Source organism: Heteronotia binoei, chromosome 4 (assembly GCF_032191835.1).
Source record: "Heteronotia binoei isolate CCM8104 ecotype False Entrance Well chromosome 4, APGP_CSIRO_Hbin_v1, whole genome shotgun sequence".
In the NCBI taxonomy this organism is placed as follows: domain Eukaryota; kingdom Metazoa; phylum Chordata; class Lepidosauria; order Squamata; family Gekkonidae; genus Heteronotia; species Heteronotia binoei.
In genome coordinates this window covers 44,988,445-45,001,550 of record NC_083226.1, presented here as the reverse complement: position 1 = coordinate 45,001,550, position 13,106 = coordinate 44,988,445, and the positions used below count along the sequence as shown (strand labels likewise).

The window sequence follows — 13,106 nt, the reverse complement described above, 5'->3', positions numbered from 1 at the left end:
AGACAAATTTCTATAGTCATGTTACAATATAATCCATATCTGTCCTATAATAGGGCAAATGCTTTAAAGCCAACAAGCAGTCCATGGTTCTCAGTTCTAAAACAATTTTAAGTTGGTTCTGACATCCCTACAAAGTTTTATTCAACATGCTTAAGAGTTTTTACTTGTAAGGAAAAAGAAAAGAAAAATGATTGTTTATTAACACCGTTCTGCAGAGAGAGGTCATTGGTCTAACACCACTTTAACTCCCCTCAGCATGCATTATGCATGAGGAAAATCTTTCCTAACTAAATGTATGTGTGTCCGAGCAAAGTGTTCTATATGCTCTAGCAGTACACTGACAAATAAGAAGAGTGAAGATTCCAAGTAGCAGTACATAATGTTTCTTAGAATTAACACCATAAAATAAAGATGTTCTTAAAACTCAGTGTTTTAAAAATCATGGGCTTCCACATGGCCCATGGTGGAGGCATCATGTGGTGTGAACCAACCAGCCTAAATATATAGTTTTTGAAATCTGGTGGCCCCACTCCAAGAAAATACTGGAAAATTGTGTATACCCTTCCCTCTCATGTATGCCTATACTTTGGGTTTTAGAGATGTAAAACTGCACTACAATAGTGGAGCTATATCACCATTACATGGGTGATCACAGATATAAACTTGCTCACAAATTCTCCATCACTAGCATTTATTTGGAGTTATAAAGAAAGATAAAATTTATCACTCTAGAGTTCAGGGGAGAAAGGATGAAAATATATTTCTGAAATTTAGAAAATATATTTCTAGTTATAACAACTTAACTGTTAGAAATACATTTCTGCAAGCGATGGTTAACTGAAACCAATTAAACCATGCAGAAGCTGATGGTGGAATGAGCATTAACTGAATGTGCCAATTATAACTGAAGCCAGAAATACTGTTGGGGTTTGATCACTATGAACTTAACTGTTAGAAATAACAACATAGAAGCTACTTCAAATGCTACCATCACTACAGCTAATTGCTGATCCCTGAGTAGGTGGCAAAAGAATCAAAACCAGGCCACCAACAGACAAGACAGGATGATCTACCTGGGGATACATCTCAGTTACATAGTTAATAAACATTTTAAAAAACCCTTAAAAACTCATTCTAACTAAAAACTATCCAGAAGGATGCTTGGGGGATGGGGGAGAACCAGCTTGCTCGAACCTGTGGAAAGTTACATAATCCTGGAGGGAGAGACTTTGCAGTGTGGGAATTTATACTACAGGGAATCCATCCCCTTCTTCGTGGGCCACCAGCCTATCTCCCTCTGATAATTATTAAGTTTGTTCCAATCGGTAAGATTTTAAAAAATGACAACCAAAGAATAAAATAGAATTCTATGCTTAGCATAGGTGAGTTGCAGCTATGCAGAAAGATACTTTTTTTCAAAACCACCCACACATGGGGAGGAGGGACTTTTCAATATTGTTAAAAACAGGCACATAGAATCCTCCAAGATAAAAGCAATATACAAGCACAAGTGCTCTGTCCAGCAGCAAGCTCTGCCTTACCTACAATCTAATGGAGGGGGTGGAAAATAAGTGAGAGATGAGAGTCATCAGGTACATACATGCCAACCACTGTTCCCATCCTTTCTCAGATATTCTTTTTAAGGAAATAGTCCATTGGGGCAGAATAATTAAAATTGGAAGAAATGCTTTACAAGGGTACATTTAAGTTGCAAAAAGGTAGGCAATTTAACATCTTAAAATATCAGACAACACAACTAAGCAATTATCTAGTAAACAAGGTAATCCTTCAGAAATCCATCACCCTCACTTTGGAAATGAAGCCTCCAGAGCGCCATATTCTGTGAGATCTGAGCAAGATACTACACTATTCCCTGTGTGCTCCTGGGAACTGACAGCAACCTGTTCAGATTCTTGTTGCTGAACAGTTCTTGGGAAATGGCAAGGCAAGCAAGCCAGCCCCCTCCCCTCCCTCAGTTTAATATTTAAGGAATAAAGGTCAGCTTAGGATCTTCTGCCATTAACATTTAGGGGCTATTTCTTCCTGGGTTTGAGCAGGAGACAGGGAGTGGCAGGTCACTCAGGCCACCCCAAAAGGCAACTCAGATCAATCTAGTCCAAAAGCAAGGGGGAAAAGAACAAGCGGTAAGGTGTATCTTGTGTGTAAGCTAAGGGAGAAGTGAATAGGAAGAAGAGAGCAAAAGACAAAGGGGGAGGTAGAAGGAGAATCACAGTTTTGTTTGTCCCCTCATTAACCCCTTCCCCATGCCTTGTATTTGCTCTATTAAAATAATCTCAGTTCCTCTTTTCATTCATCCCAGAAGCAGATCTTGTAACGATGCTGTCTCATGAAGAGAGAGCATGTGGGAAGTCTCATACCATATTTTTCAACTGAATAGCATATGAGAACTGGAGAACATTTCCAACACAGATATGTCAATTTTAGGTTTTCCCGGTGAAATTAGAGCTAGTTCACTCATATGGATTCATCCAGAAAACTGCAGACATAGCAGGAAGGGCACTAGGATTCTGCCAGTCAGATTGCACTTTTCCCCCAGGAAGAATGCCACGGCAAGATCAGACTGATCCCAGCCATCAACCAGGTCAGGTCAGTAATTTGCATTCTCCTTCTCTGACTGAAAGTATCCTGTTTAACTGTGAGTTGCCTTGGGACTAGAGATTATGAGAATGCTGCACTTGCTTCTAAAACAATCTGAGTGACTGTTGGGGTTCTAAAATAAATTTGAAATAAACCAACAAATGACAATTTGATTTGTAAAATATCAAGTTATGATTTGCATGTGCGAATAGGTCACTGACACTACACAGTCACCTAGATGCAACAAACTGCCAGTGGAAGAAGATATTGGATTTTTATCCCGCCCTCCACTCTGAAGAGTCTCAGAGCGGCTCACAATCTCCTTTACCTTCCTCCCCCACAACAGACACCCTGTGAGGTGGGTGGAGCTGAAGAGGGCTCTCACAGCAGCTGCCCTTTCAAGGACAACCTCTGCCAGAGCTATGGTTGACCCAAGGCCATGCTAGCAGGTGCAAGTGGAGGAGTGGGGAATCAAACTCTGTTCTCCCAGATAAGAGTCCGCACACTTAACCACTACACCAAACTGGCTGGTCAGGAATAGGGATGGATACAGACTGGGCCACAGACCTAATTTCATCACAGACCAGGGGCCAGTTCATGGTCCATTTGCCTGTTACGACATTCATGGTTTTGACAGGCCACACTTTTTTTCAGGCAGTCCATTTGGTCTGTTGGAGCAATTCATGGGCCAGACATGCTGATGCCCAAGAAACCCTTTGAAGCTGTGCTGCTGCTGTGGTGCACTGCAAGTGCTTTCCGGTTGCATCATGGATCTCACATACTGGTTTGTAAACCAGGAAACTTCATGGAAGTTCATGGTTTTATGAGTTTCATGAACCTCCATTTTTCTGGCCTCTACACTAGTCATGAATCCTATGCCTGCAGACTGAAATATCCAATTCAATGCTTTCAAATCTGATGTCATCTCAAGTGCCACAAGTTTACAGCATCCAGTTCTAACAATGGGCAAGGTCAATTACTTAAATTCGAAGATAGCAAAACATACTCTGGCCATTTATTGGTTTTTTACTATCAATTGTGCAAAAATAGCATTCAATTAGCAAATGATCTTACCATAATCCTGACTGACTCTTCTAAGACAATCAGCTACTAGATTTCTAAGTGCTTTTTTATGAGGGAAACCTAAACGATGAGGAAAAACTGTGGATGTATCCACGACATTATTGTGAAATAGCTGCAAGAAAAATAAACTGGATTCAATGTTATTTCAAACTGTTTTGTTCTTAAATTGTCTCCTTAAAAAATTCCTGTGGCAAAAAATCCCTATGTACTTTTACAATACCACGTAGACCACTTTCACACAGATGTTTTGCTGTCTTGGCTTCCTTACAGTAGCACTGTTTTCAGGAGCATCCACATGAACCTATTTGTTCTGCTTCTGTGTTTTCCCCAGCTTTGCTATGATTTGTCCTAAGATAACTAAAAAGGTTGCAACAAAGACAAAGAAAATAAAATGACATTTGCCTTTATATTGAGATTCAGTACTTACATGCTTAACTACAGGACTGTTGTTTTTAATTGATATTTTAGCATTTGTAATTGTATTATTAAATTATATATTTATATTTTGTACATTTGCACTACATGTAGTCATATTTTATTTTCTTTGCCTTTGTTTCAGTCTTTTTGGGAAACTTTCTCATGCAGGGTTGTTTTTCTCCCCTTTTTGGGTTGTACTCATGATTTTTCCTAAGCCTGGTTCGCTATGATCTTTTGAAAAGGTAGCAGTCTTGGCAGCTGTGCATTTCTGCAAGTTGCTCCTGAATCAGTACCATTTTAGGCCCTGAAACCTCCATTTCCTCCAACACACGTTTTAAGAAAACTTAAAACAAAAATCAGGAATCTCTAGATAACTACAATGCTAACACACTGTAACAATCTACTACTTTTCTAGATTTCATTAAAAAATAAACTGCTTAGCCCTTTTCACTGTGGGAATCAGAAGGGGAAAGGTGCAGGCTATACACCACAGAAGTATATTATTAGAATATTATCTTAGAGCTATACTGATCTAGCTATTCCTGATTTATTAAAAAGCCCTCCGGTGGAAGAATACTGGCCATGATACTGGTGGAAGAATACTGAGGCAGTTTAAATGGCAGGGAAACTGCTACATGAATTGGACTCTGTTCTCACTGCAACTTTCTCTGAATCTGCAGCAGCAAGGAAAGCTCCACAAGAATCCGTATGAAAGGTTATATAAACAATTACATCTCAAATGTGCAGTGTAAAATAACTCACAGTGCCACCTTAAAAAGAGTTACATCTTTTGGGCCTTCCAGGTTTGGGTCATGGAGGAATGAGCTGCTTCTCAATAGCGGAACAGACCAGAGCCTCTGTTCTGGGCAGAGAAGGTGATCCTAACACCTGCTGCCTACTTCTCCCAGGCAGGGAGAAGGCCAAGACATGCATATTAAATTCTGAGGTGATTTACTTTAGCTGACGAGGAATTCCAGTGGGGTTCCTTTTTGGCTTTGAAAAGTCCCCGGAGAAGGATTGCATTCCAACATCTATAGAGGACTTATGGGATCATTAAATTGACTTAAATTTACCAGGATTCAAAGCTTCTTTGAAAGTAATTAACATCTATTTTTGAAGAGAACGGTGTTCAAAAGGATAGCAACTTTAAAGGTAAAATATCTTTATCTATCACTCCGGGACTAAAATAAGACTTATTTGAAATAAAGACAAAGGTCTGGATCCAACTACGTTATTTTAAAGAAGAAAAAGGAGGGGGTAAATTTGGGACTAATGAAATTTGAGAAATAAGGTTAAAAGAGGAAAAACAACTTTTGTTTTGAATACCTGTGATCAAGCCAGACAGCCCCCTCCAAAACAGATCTGCTGACTTGTTGGATGTCACAGGAAATGGCATCATAGAAGTAATGTGAGACTTCTCAACCATCGAAAATGAGACTTTGTGGCAAGAGAGGAAAGGAAGGAAGGGAAAACTGCAAGCCTCCTAGCCCTCTCCAGGACCATAAATCATAGAGAAGTACCGGCGGCCATTAAAAGGTCAAAAGTTTAAATTTTTTTAAAAAGAAAACGGGACTTTAAAAAACAGTGGAGCTGGCAGGTATCATTATTAAAAGGTAAAATCTATTGGATTATATGCTTTGAACTAATTTTGGAGCACTCCAGGAGAAAAAGGAAAAAAATTTTTTAAAGGGACAGAAAAACCACAGACACCATTTTGAAGAAAATAAAACTTTAAAAAATTAATATCTCGACTTAGGAGTTTCTGGGAACGGCGATTTTGGGCTCATCTAAAAGGGCAAGCCTTAATCTATGACTGTGCAATTAAAAATCGATTTGGTAAGGTCAACTTCAGAGCCTATTTTAGCAATGGGCAGGCAGTGATGCCTGTGCATAAATCAGGAGCAAAGCAGATTTGTACGAGGGCTAGGTCACTTGAAGAAGCAAAAATGTCTAAATGGCAGGCAGCAATAGAAGCCATGGAGGCAAGACTGGCAAAAGTAATAAAAGATTCAATAACAGAGAGTAAGAAGGAATTAAAAAAAGACACTGAATCCAGTGCACAGGCGGTTAAAAAAGAAATTAAAAAAGAAATTGAGGAACTCAGGAAAGACTCCCAAGCAGTGTTAAAGAAAGTTCAGGAGGTAGAAGAAAAGGTGAAAGATCAAGACTTAAGAATTGACAGTGGATTCCACTATAAAAAAATGCAGAAGAAAACAGTGCTACAAGATTGTAAACTAATGGAAAATCAGATACATTTGAGAGGGGTGCCTGAATCTGTTGAGACTGATCTAAGGACATATATAATAAGAATCATTGCTGAGTTTTGGGGGGACAACCCTGACGAAACCAGTTATTTTTATTATATTTACAGGGTTAACTCGAGACTATGCTAGAAAAAACAAATTACCAAGAGATGTGGTAGTAAGATTTGTGACAAGTGATATGGTGAGGAAAGATTCTAAGTAAACAATTTGAAAATACATTGGAGGTGGATGGCAGCAGTGTAAGAATTATGAAAGAATTGTCAAGGAAAGTTATAAACGAAAGGAGAATGTACAAAAAATTTACTGAAAAGTTGAGAGAAAATAAAATGAGATATAGATGGATACTTCCAGAGGGTCTAAGTTTTGAACACAAAAGAAAGAGAGTTACAATCACAAGCACTCAAGAAATTACGAAGTTTCTGGACGAACATAAGGAATTTGGGGGTACAGATTAAAAATAAAAAATCATGATGGATTACAAATTAATATCTTGGAATGTAAATGGACTAAATTCACCACAAAAAAGGGCAACTAGGGCAACTTTTCATTGGATTGGGAAACAAATGTAATATAATTTGCCTACAAGAAGTACATATTAAACAAATTGATTACAATTTTTTATAGAACAAACAACTTGGTATGGAATTTTGCTCATTGGCCAAGGAGAAAAAAAAGGGGTGTTGTTTTTTATGTTAAACAAGAATTAGACCCAAAACTGATTTTTAAGAATGATGATGGTAGATATATCGCGGTGGAAGTGATGCTGAACCATAAAAAAGCTTTGTTATTGGGATTGTATGCCCCAAATGGAGCAAAAGACTCTTTCTTTAAAGACATTTTGCAACAACTAGGTCAAGTGATGTATGAGCAAACTACGATAATGGGAGATTTTAATGGAACAGTTAAAATATTTTGGACAGATCTGGGAAAAAATAATGAAGGAAAACTACCAAAGTCATTTTTTTATTTAGTAAAACAAGGAGGTCTGGAAGAAATATAGAGGGAATTTAACCCTAAAGAACGTGACTACTTTCTTTTCAGCAAGGCATAATTCTTTCTCAAGAATTGATATGTAATGGATTACAAAAGATCTTGGACTCATAACGAAAAAGAGAGTTTCTTCTTAAAATAGGGACAGACCACAATCCATTAATGTGGTCTGCAAAACCCGTGAAAAAGACCCTAAGATGGAGGATAAATGAAGATTTACTACAGAAAAAGGAAGTAGTGATGTCTCTGGAAAAGGAGACTAAATCTTTCTTTCAAATAAATAAAAAAGAGGACACTAAATTTCAAACTAAGATAAAAGCCAAAGACAAACAAATGATGGACATTCAGAAAGAGATTGGAAAAAAGGAGAAGGAGCTTAAAAAGAGACCTGGGAAAAAGAAAATTATAAGGGAGATTACAATATTACAAAGTCAATTGAGACATTTGCTAAACAAAGAAGTGGAATGGAATTTAAAAAGACTCCAACAGAAGGAGCGAATAAGCCTGGAAAATGCTTGGCCTGGCAAATGAAAAAAAAAGGGAGAATAAAGTTATTAACAAAATTGTATCAGGAGGCAAGGACATAGTTGACCAGGAAGGAATTAAAAGAGAATTCTATAAATGCTATGCCAAGTTGTTTAAATGTCAAAAGGTGGATAAGGGAAAAATTGACGCATATCTACAGAAAATTAAAGCAAACCCCTTAACAGGAAATATGGAGAATGTATTAAATGAACCAATTGGAAAAGAAGAAATAGAGGTGGCAATTAATTCAATGAAATTAGGGAAGGCACCCGGTCCAGATGGTTTTACAGCAAAATTTTACAAAGTCCTCACGGAGGTGCTACTACCAAAACTTCAGAAATTGACGAATATTATAAGAATAGATGGGAAAATACCTAATACATGGAAGGAAGCAGTAATTTCGTTGATACCAAAGGAAGACAGAGATGCCACGAATGTAAAAAACTATAGACCAATTTCATTACTTAATAATGACTATAAAATATATGCTAGAATTTTAGCAGAATGCCTTAAACAGCATTTGAATAATTTTATTAAAAAACAAGCAGGATTTCTTCCCAGGAAGCAAATTAGAGATAATATCAGAACAGCCATAGACATTATTGAATATTATGAGAAACATTCTGAAAAAGAAGTAGCATTATTTTTTGCAGACGCAGAGAAAGCATTTGATAATGTGCATTGGGATTTTATGTTTGCAGTGATGCAGCAACTGAGATTGGGAGAAGATTTTATAAGAATGGTGAAGGCGATATATACTGAACAACAAGCAAGACTCTGTATAAATGCAGATTTGATGGAAAAAATGATAATTAGTAAAGGAACAAGACAAGGTTGCCCTCTATCTCCATTGATATTTATAATGACTTCAGAGGTTTTGCTTATGCAAATTCAAGAAGATAAAGAGTTAGAGGGACTGAAATTAAGAGGGTTTTTTTTATAAATACAGAACGTTTGCAGACGATGTAATGTTTATAAATGAAAACCCTACTCATGTAACACCAGATACAAGAATATGGAGAACTGGCAGGCTTTTATATAAACAAAAGAAAAATCAAAAAATTTGTGCAAAAATATGCCAAAGAACAAACAGAAAGAACTGCAAAGCTTAACAGAGTGTGAAGTTACCTCCAAAGTAAAATATCTAGGTGTGGAAATCACAACAAAAAACATTGACTTGTACAAGAATAATTATAAGAAGCTTTGGTATAAGCTTGATGGAGATCTGATAAAATGGAATAAGTTGAACTTGTCTATACTGGGCAGAATTTCCACAAATGAACGTTTTACCAAGAATTATGTTTCTGCTTCAAACAATTCCAATAGTGAAGAATAATAAACAATTTAATAAATGGCAAAGGAAAATTTCAGAATTTGTATGCGCCTGGAAAAAACCAAGAATTAAAATGAAAATCTTGACTGATGCAAAAGAAAGGGGCGACTTCCAACGGCCTGATTTAAAGTTGTACCATGATGCAGTATGTTTGGTGTGGATCAAGGAATGGATGACGTTACTAAAAAGAAGATTACTAGTACTAGAAGGTCATGGAAATGTTTTTGGTTAGCATGCTTATAGGTGTTATGGGAAAAGCAAGATGGATGGTTTTTTCTTACATCACTATATAAGAAGCAATTTGTTAAATACCTGGTCAAAATATAAAAGATATGGGGATGAGAGGAAACTGCTTTGGATTGTGCCAACAGAAGTAATAAAGTTATATTCAGATATTAATGAAGAGAAGTGGTTATCATATAAACAATTGTTAAAAATACATGGAGGAAAGGTGGAATTAAAATCGGCTGAAGAACTACAATATGAATATAACTGGTTTCAATTGCAACAAATTAAAAGTTTGCTTGAACAGGACATTAAAAATGATGGAATAAGACAAGAACAAACAGAATTGGAGAGAATGCTGTTTGGCGACAACGAAAAATTGATTTCAAGAATTTATAAATTATTATTGAAATGGTCTACAGAAGATGAAGTAGTTAAATCTCAAATGATAAAATGGGCGATAAATATAAAGAAATACAGATGGAGTTATGGGAGTACTTATGGAAGAACTCTATGAAGATATCGACATGTTATAATATTAAAGAAAACTGTTTCAAAATGTTATATAGGTGGTATATGACACCTAAGAAATTGGCAAAAATGGAACAATCAGGTGTTGGATATGAAGGATCTTTCTACCACATGTGGTGGACTTGTGAAAAGGCAAAACAATTTTAGCAAATGATTCAGCAAGAGATTTCAAAAATTTTGGGTTATAATATTAAGAAGGCACCAGACATCTTTTTGTTGGGATTACAAATGGAAAAATTTCCAAAACAAGATAGAATGATAATTTGGTACATGTTTTCAGCTGCATGGGCATTATATGCACAGATGTGGAAGCAAGATAAAATACGAGAAAAATGGGACTGGACTTTAAAAGTTATGCATTGGAGTGAAATGGACAAGCTTACAAGAATCTTAAAAGAATATGATTTAGAGAAGTTTAAAAATGAGTGGGGAAAATTTCAAAAATGTTGAAAAAAAATGGAAGGTAAAAGGATACTTGGTGATTTTTGACAATAGTTGAACTTTAGAGGAATAATAAATGAACTACAGTCAAAAAGCGAGAATAGGGGAACATTTTTTTTTCTTTCAACTTTTTTTTTAAAGGACTAAAGGATTATAATGAAGATGGATTATAACTATAATATATGGTTTTTTTTCTTTTTCTCTTGTTTGAAGATTTTTTAATGAAGATGCTTTAATTGATAAAGTTACCTTTTATTTTTAGTACCTTAATTAAAATACACCGTTGGTGGTCATGAAAAGGGGGGGAGGGAGGAGAAAAGTGTAATGTATTTGTATTAACTTTTTAATGATAGATGATGAGTATTATTACAGAATTATTACAGAATAATAAAATTGGTTTAAACAATAAAAAGAGTTACATCTTTCTAAACACATTAACTTCAATGGATTTAGAAGAATTGCACTGCTGAATTTTTTTTAACTTGGGAAATTGTTTTAAAAATGTAAGCATAAACTTGAGAATATTTCAAACTATTATACTTTAAAGAGCTAATTATTCTGTAAACATTTACCTTAAGAGCAAATAAAACACTCTCTAAACTGTGGCCGATTAAAATAGTGTCTGCACTGAACAAGTTTAGCAATACTGCCTGCACATCCCTAATTGATGTTACAGTATTCTCCATGTCTTCTGCCGTTACTCCAGATAATCTAGAAGAGATTAAAGAAATACAAAATAAATAAGCATTGTTAGTGCCTAATAAAAATAGAGAGGTGGAAGGGGGTGAATACTTTAGAAATTCAGGTCATGTATCCCTTTTAAAATCAATTTGATTTTATGGCGAATATTACTGAAGGATTTTCAGCAACCTATACCTGGCTTTAATATTGCCATATTTTCTTTAAAATGTTTTAGTTTAATTGATTAATTAAAAGGAAGGCATTTGTTTTACAAAACTCCAGCTCTAAAATTGAGGGCATCCTCTTTGAAACAATTTTCATACTCATGAATACACTGACAACTGCAATCCACAACCACCAGTTACTAGGTAGTATGCTGGTCTTGGACCCTGGTTTTTCACCTGGCTCAGCCTGCATACATCATAGACACATACATGAATAATTAAAGGAGAATTACCATCCATGCAGCCTGCACAATGATATTCATGCTTTAACATGCTTACCAAATACAACTATTTTACAGATACTTAAAAGTTTCTTTAGCTTGTCCACTTTTTCCTCTCTAATATAAAACAGCACTTAATGTGCCAATGTACAAAACTTTTTTTAAAGTAATTGAGATGTGATGTAGTTCACAAAGAAATGCCAAAGCAAAACGAAGCAATTGTGTTAGCAGGGTGGGCCCTAGTCTGTCTGGCACCCTAGGTAAGGCTAACTTCTGGTGCCCCCCCCCCCCCCCGCACTGATAACATCACTGAGTCACATGCGGGGCACCCAATCTGGCACCCCTAGAAAGCCAGTGCTCTTGGAAATTGCTTAGTTTGCCTAGCGGCAGGGTCAGCCATGGTTTATATCTACACTATCATCTCACTCTTGATGATTTGGCATTTAAACTATGCAACATACCTGTTATTATAATCTATGATTTCATTATCTGGCTTCACAACTGTACCATAGACAACTTGGAGAGAAGGATCAACTACTGTCACCCTGGAAAGTTCCAGACCGTGTGTTGTGTAGCACTAGAAAAGGAAATGTGTTAAATAGAACATCTGAGCATCCAGTTAATTCAAAGAACACCTAGTCAAGTTCTGACATTGCTTGAAAATATACTATTAATTTTGAAATTGTGACAGATGCACCATTTTTGCTCTTTTGTTTCTATAAATGCTTCATGAATTATAAATCCAGATAGGAACTGTTTCAGACTTTAAAAATCCATGAGAACATAATACAAACTATAGTGGAAACAAGGAGGTACATCTTTTTCTTTTCTTGGATATAGTAGCATCAATATTTCAGACATTTTATTAATAAGCTGCTTCTCTAGTAAAATGCTTGATTTCACACAGCAGATTTTTATTCCACAATCAGTACAAGGTTTCATAACTCTCTGTAATCATTCCATATTACTGTTTCCTGAAGCTGTGCTTATTTAGCTTCAAAAGCATGCTTTTGAAACTCTTTTGCTACCTAACCTGAAATGAACTATCAGTTCAACATTATTAACAGCTTTGTGTAGAACCCTCTTTTACTCTTTAGAACATACTCAGGATCTCCACTTCTCTATGCAAAACTACAAGCACATTAATTTAACATAAATGGCAATATATTTCAGTTTTGTCTATAATGAAAATGGCAATATCTTTTCAGTTTTGTCTATTTTCAAGGCAGAGCACATGCTAATATTAACAAGCAACTCTTGTTTCCTCTTTAGGAACAAAAACAAGAATATCTTCTATTTGTTCCTTCTAGATTTGTTATTCAAACATTTAATTTGCTTTATAATGTCAATTAGCATGAGCCATGAGATAAAGAACAAAGTTAGCAATAGGGATATAAACATGGATATACATGATGTAAAATTAAACACAAATTACCTGTTTCAGGTAAGTAATGGGATACCTGAAATTACCCAGAACACTCCTGAAATTCTGGGGGCAATGAAAATTTATCTCATTAAATTTCAAGAATGTTTTGGTTTTGGGGAGATGCAGAAGTGGGGGAAGGGGGGCGGG

The 13,106-nt window shown here is 35.9% G+C and overlaps 1 protein-coding gene across 1 annotated transcript in view; it reads right to left on the bottom strand.

The window, feature by feature from the left end:
- Positions 1-13,106, bottom strand: part of LOC132570519 (RNA exonuclease 1 homolog) — a 33,773-nt gene that overhangs the window by 913 nt on the left and 19,754 nt on the right. Inside the window, exons 13-15 of the mRNA XM_060237186.1 lie at positions 11,995-12,110; positions 10,980-11,118; positions 3,673-3,793 (exon numbers count right to left, since the gene is read on the bottom strand). Of these exons, the coding sequence (XP_060093169.1) occupies positions 3,673-3,793; positions 10,980-11,118; positions 11,995-12,110 (376 nt within the window). The remainder of the gene's footprint in view (positions 1-3,672; positions 3,794-10,979; positions 11,119-11,994; positions 12,111-13,106) is intronic.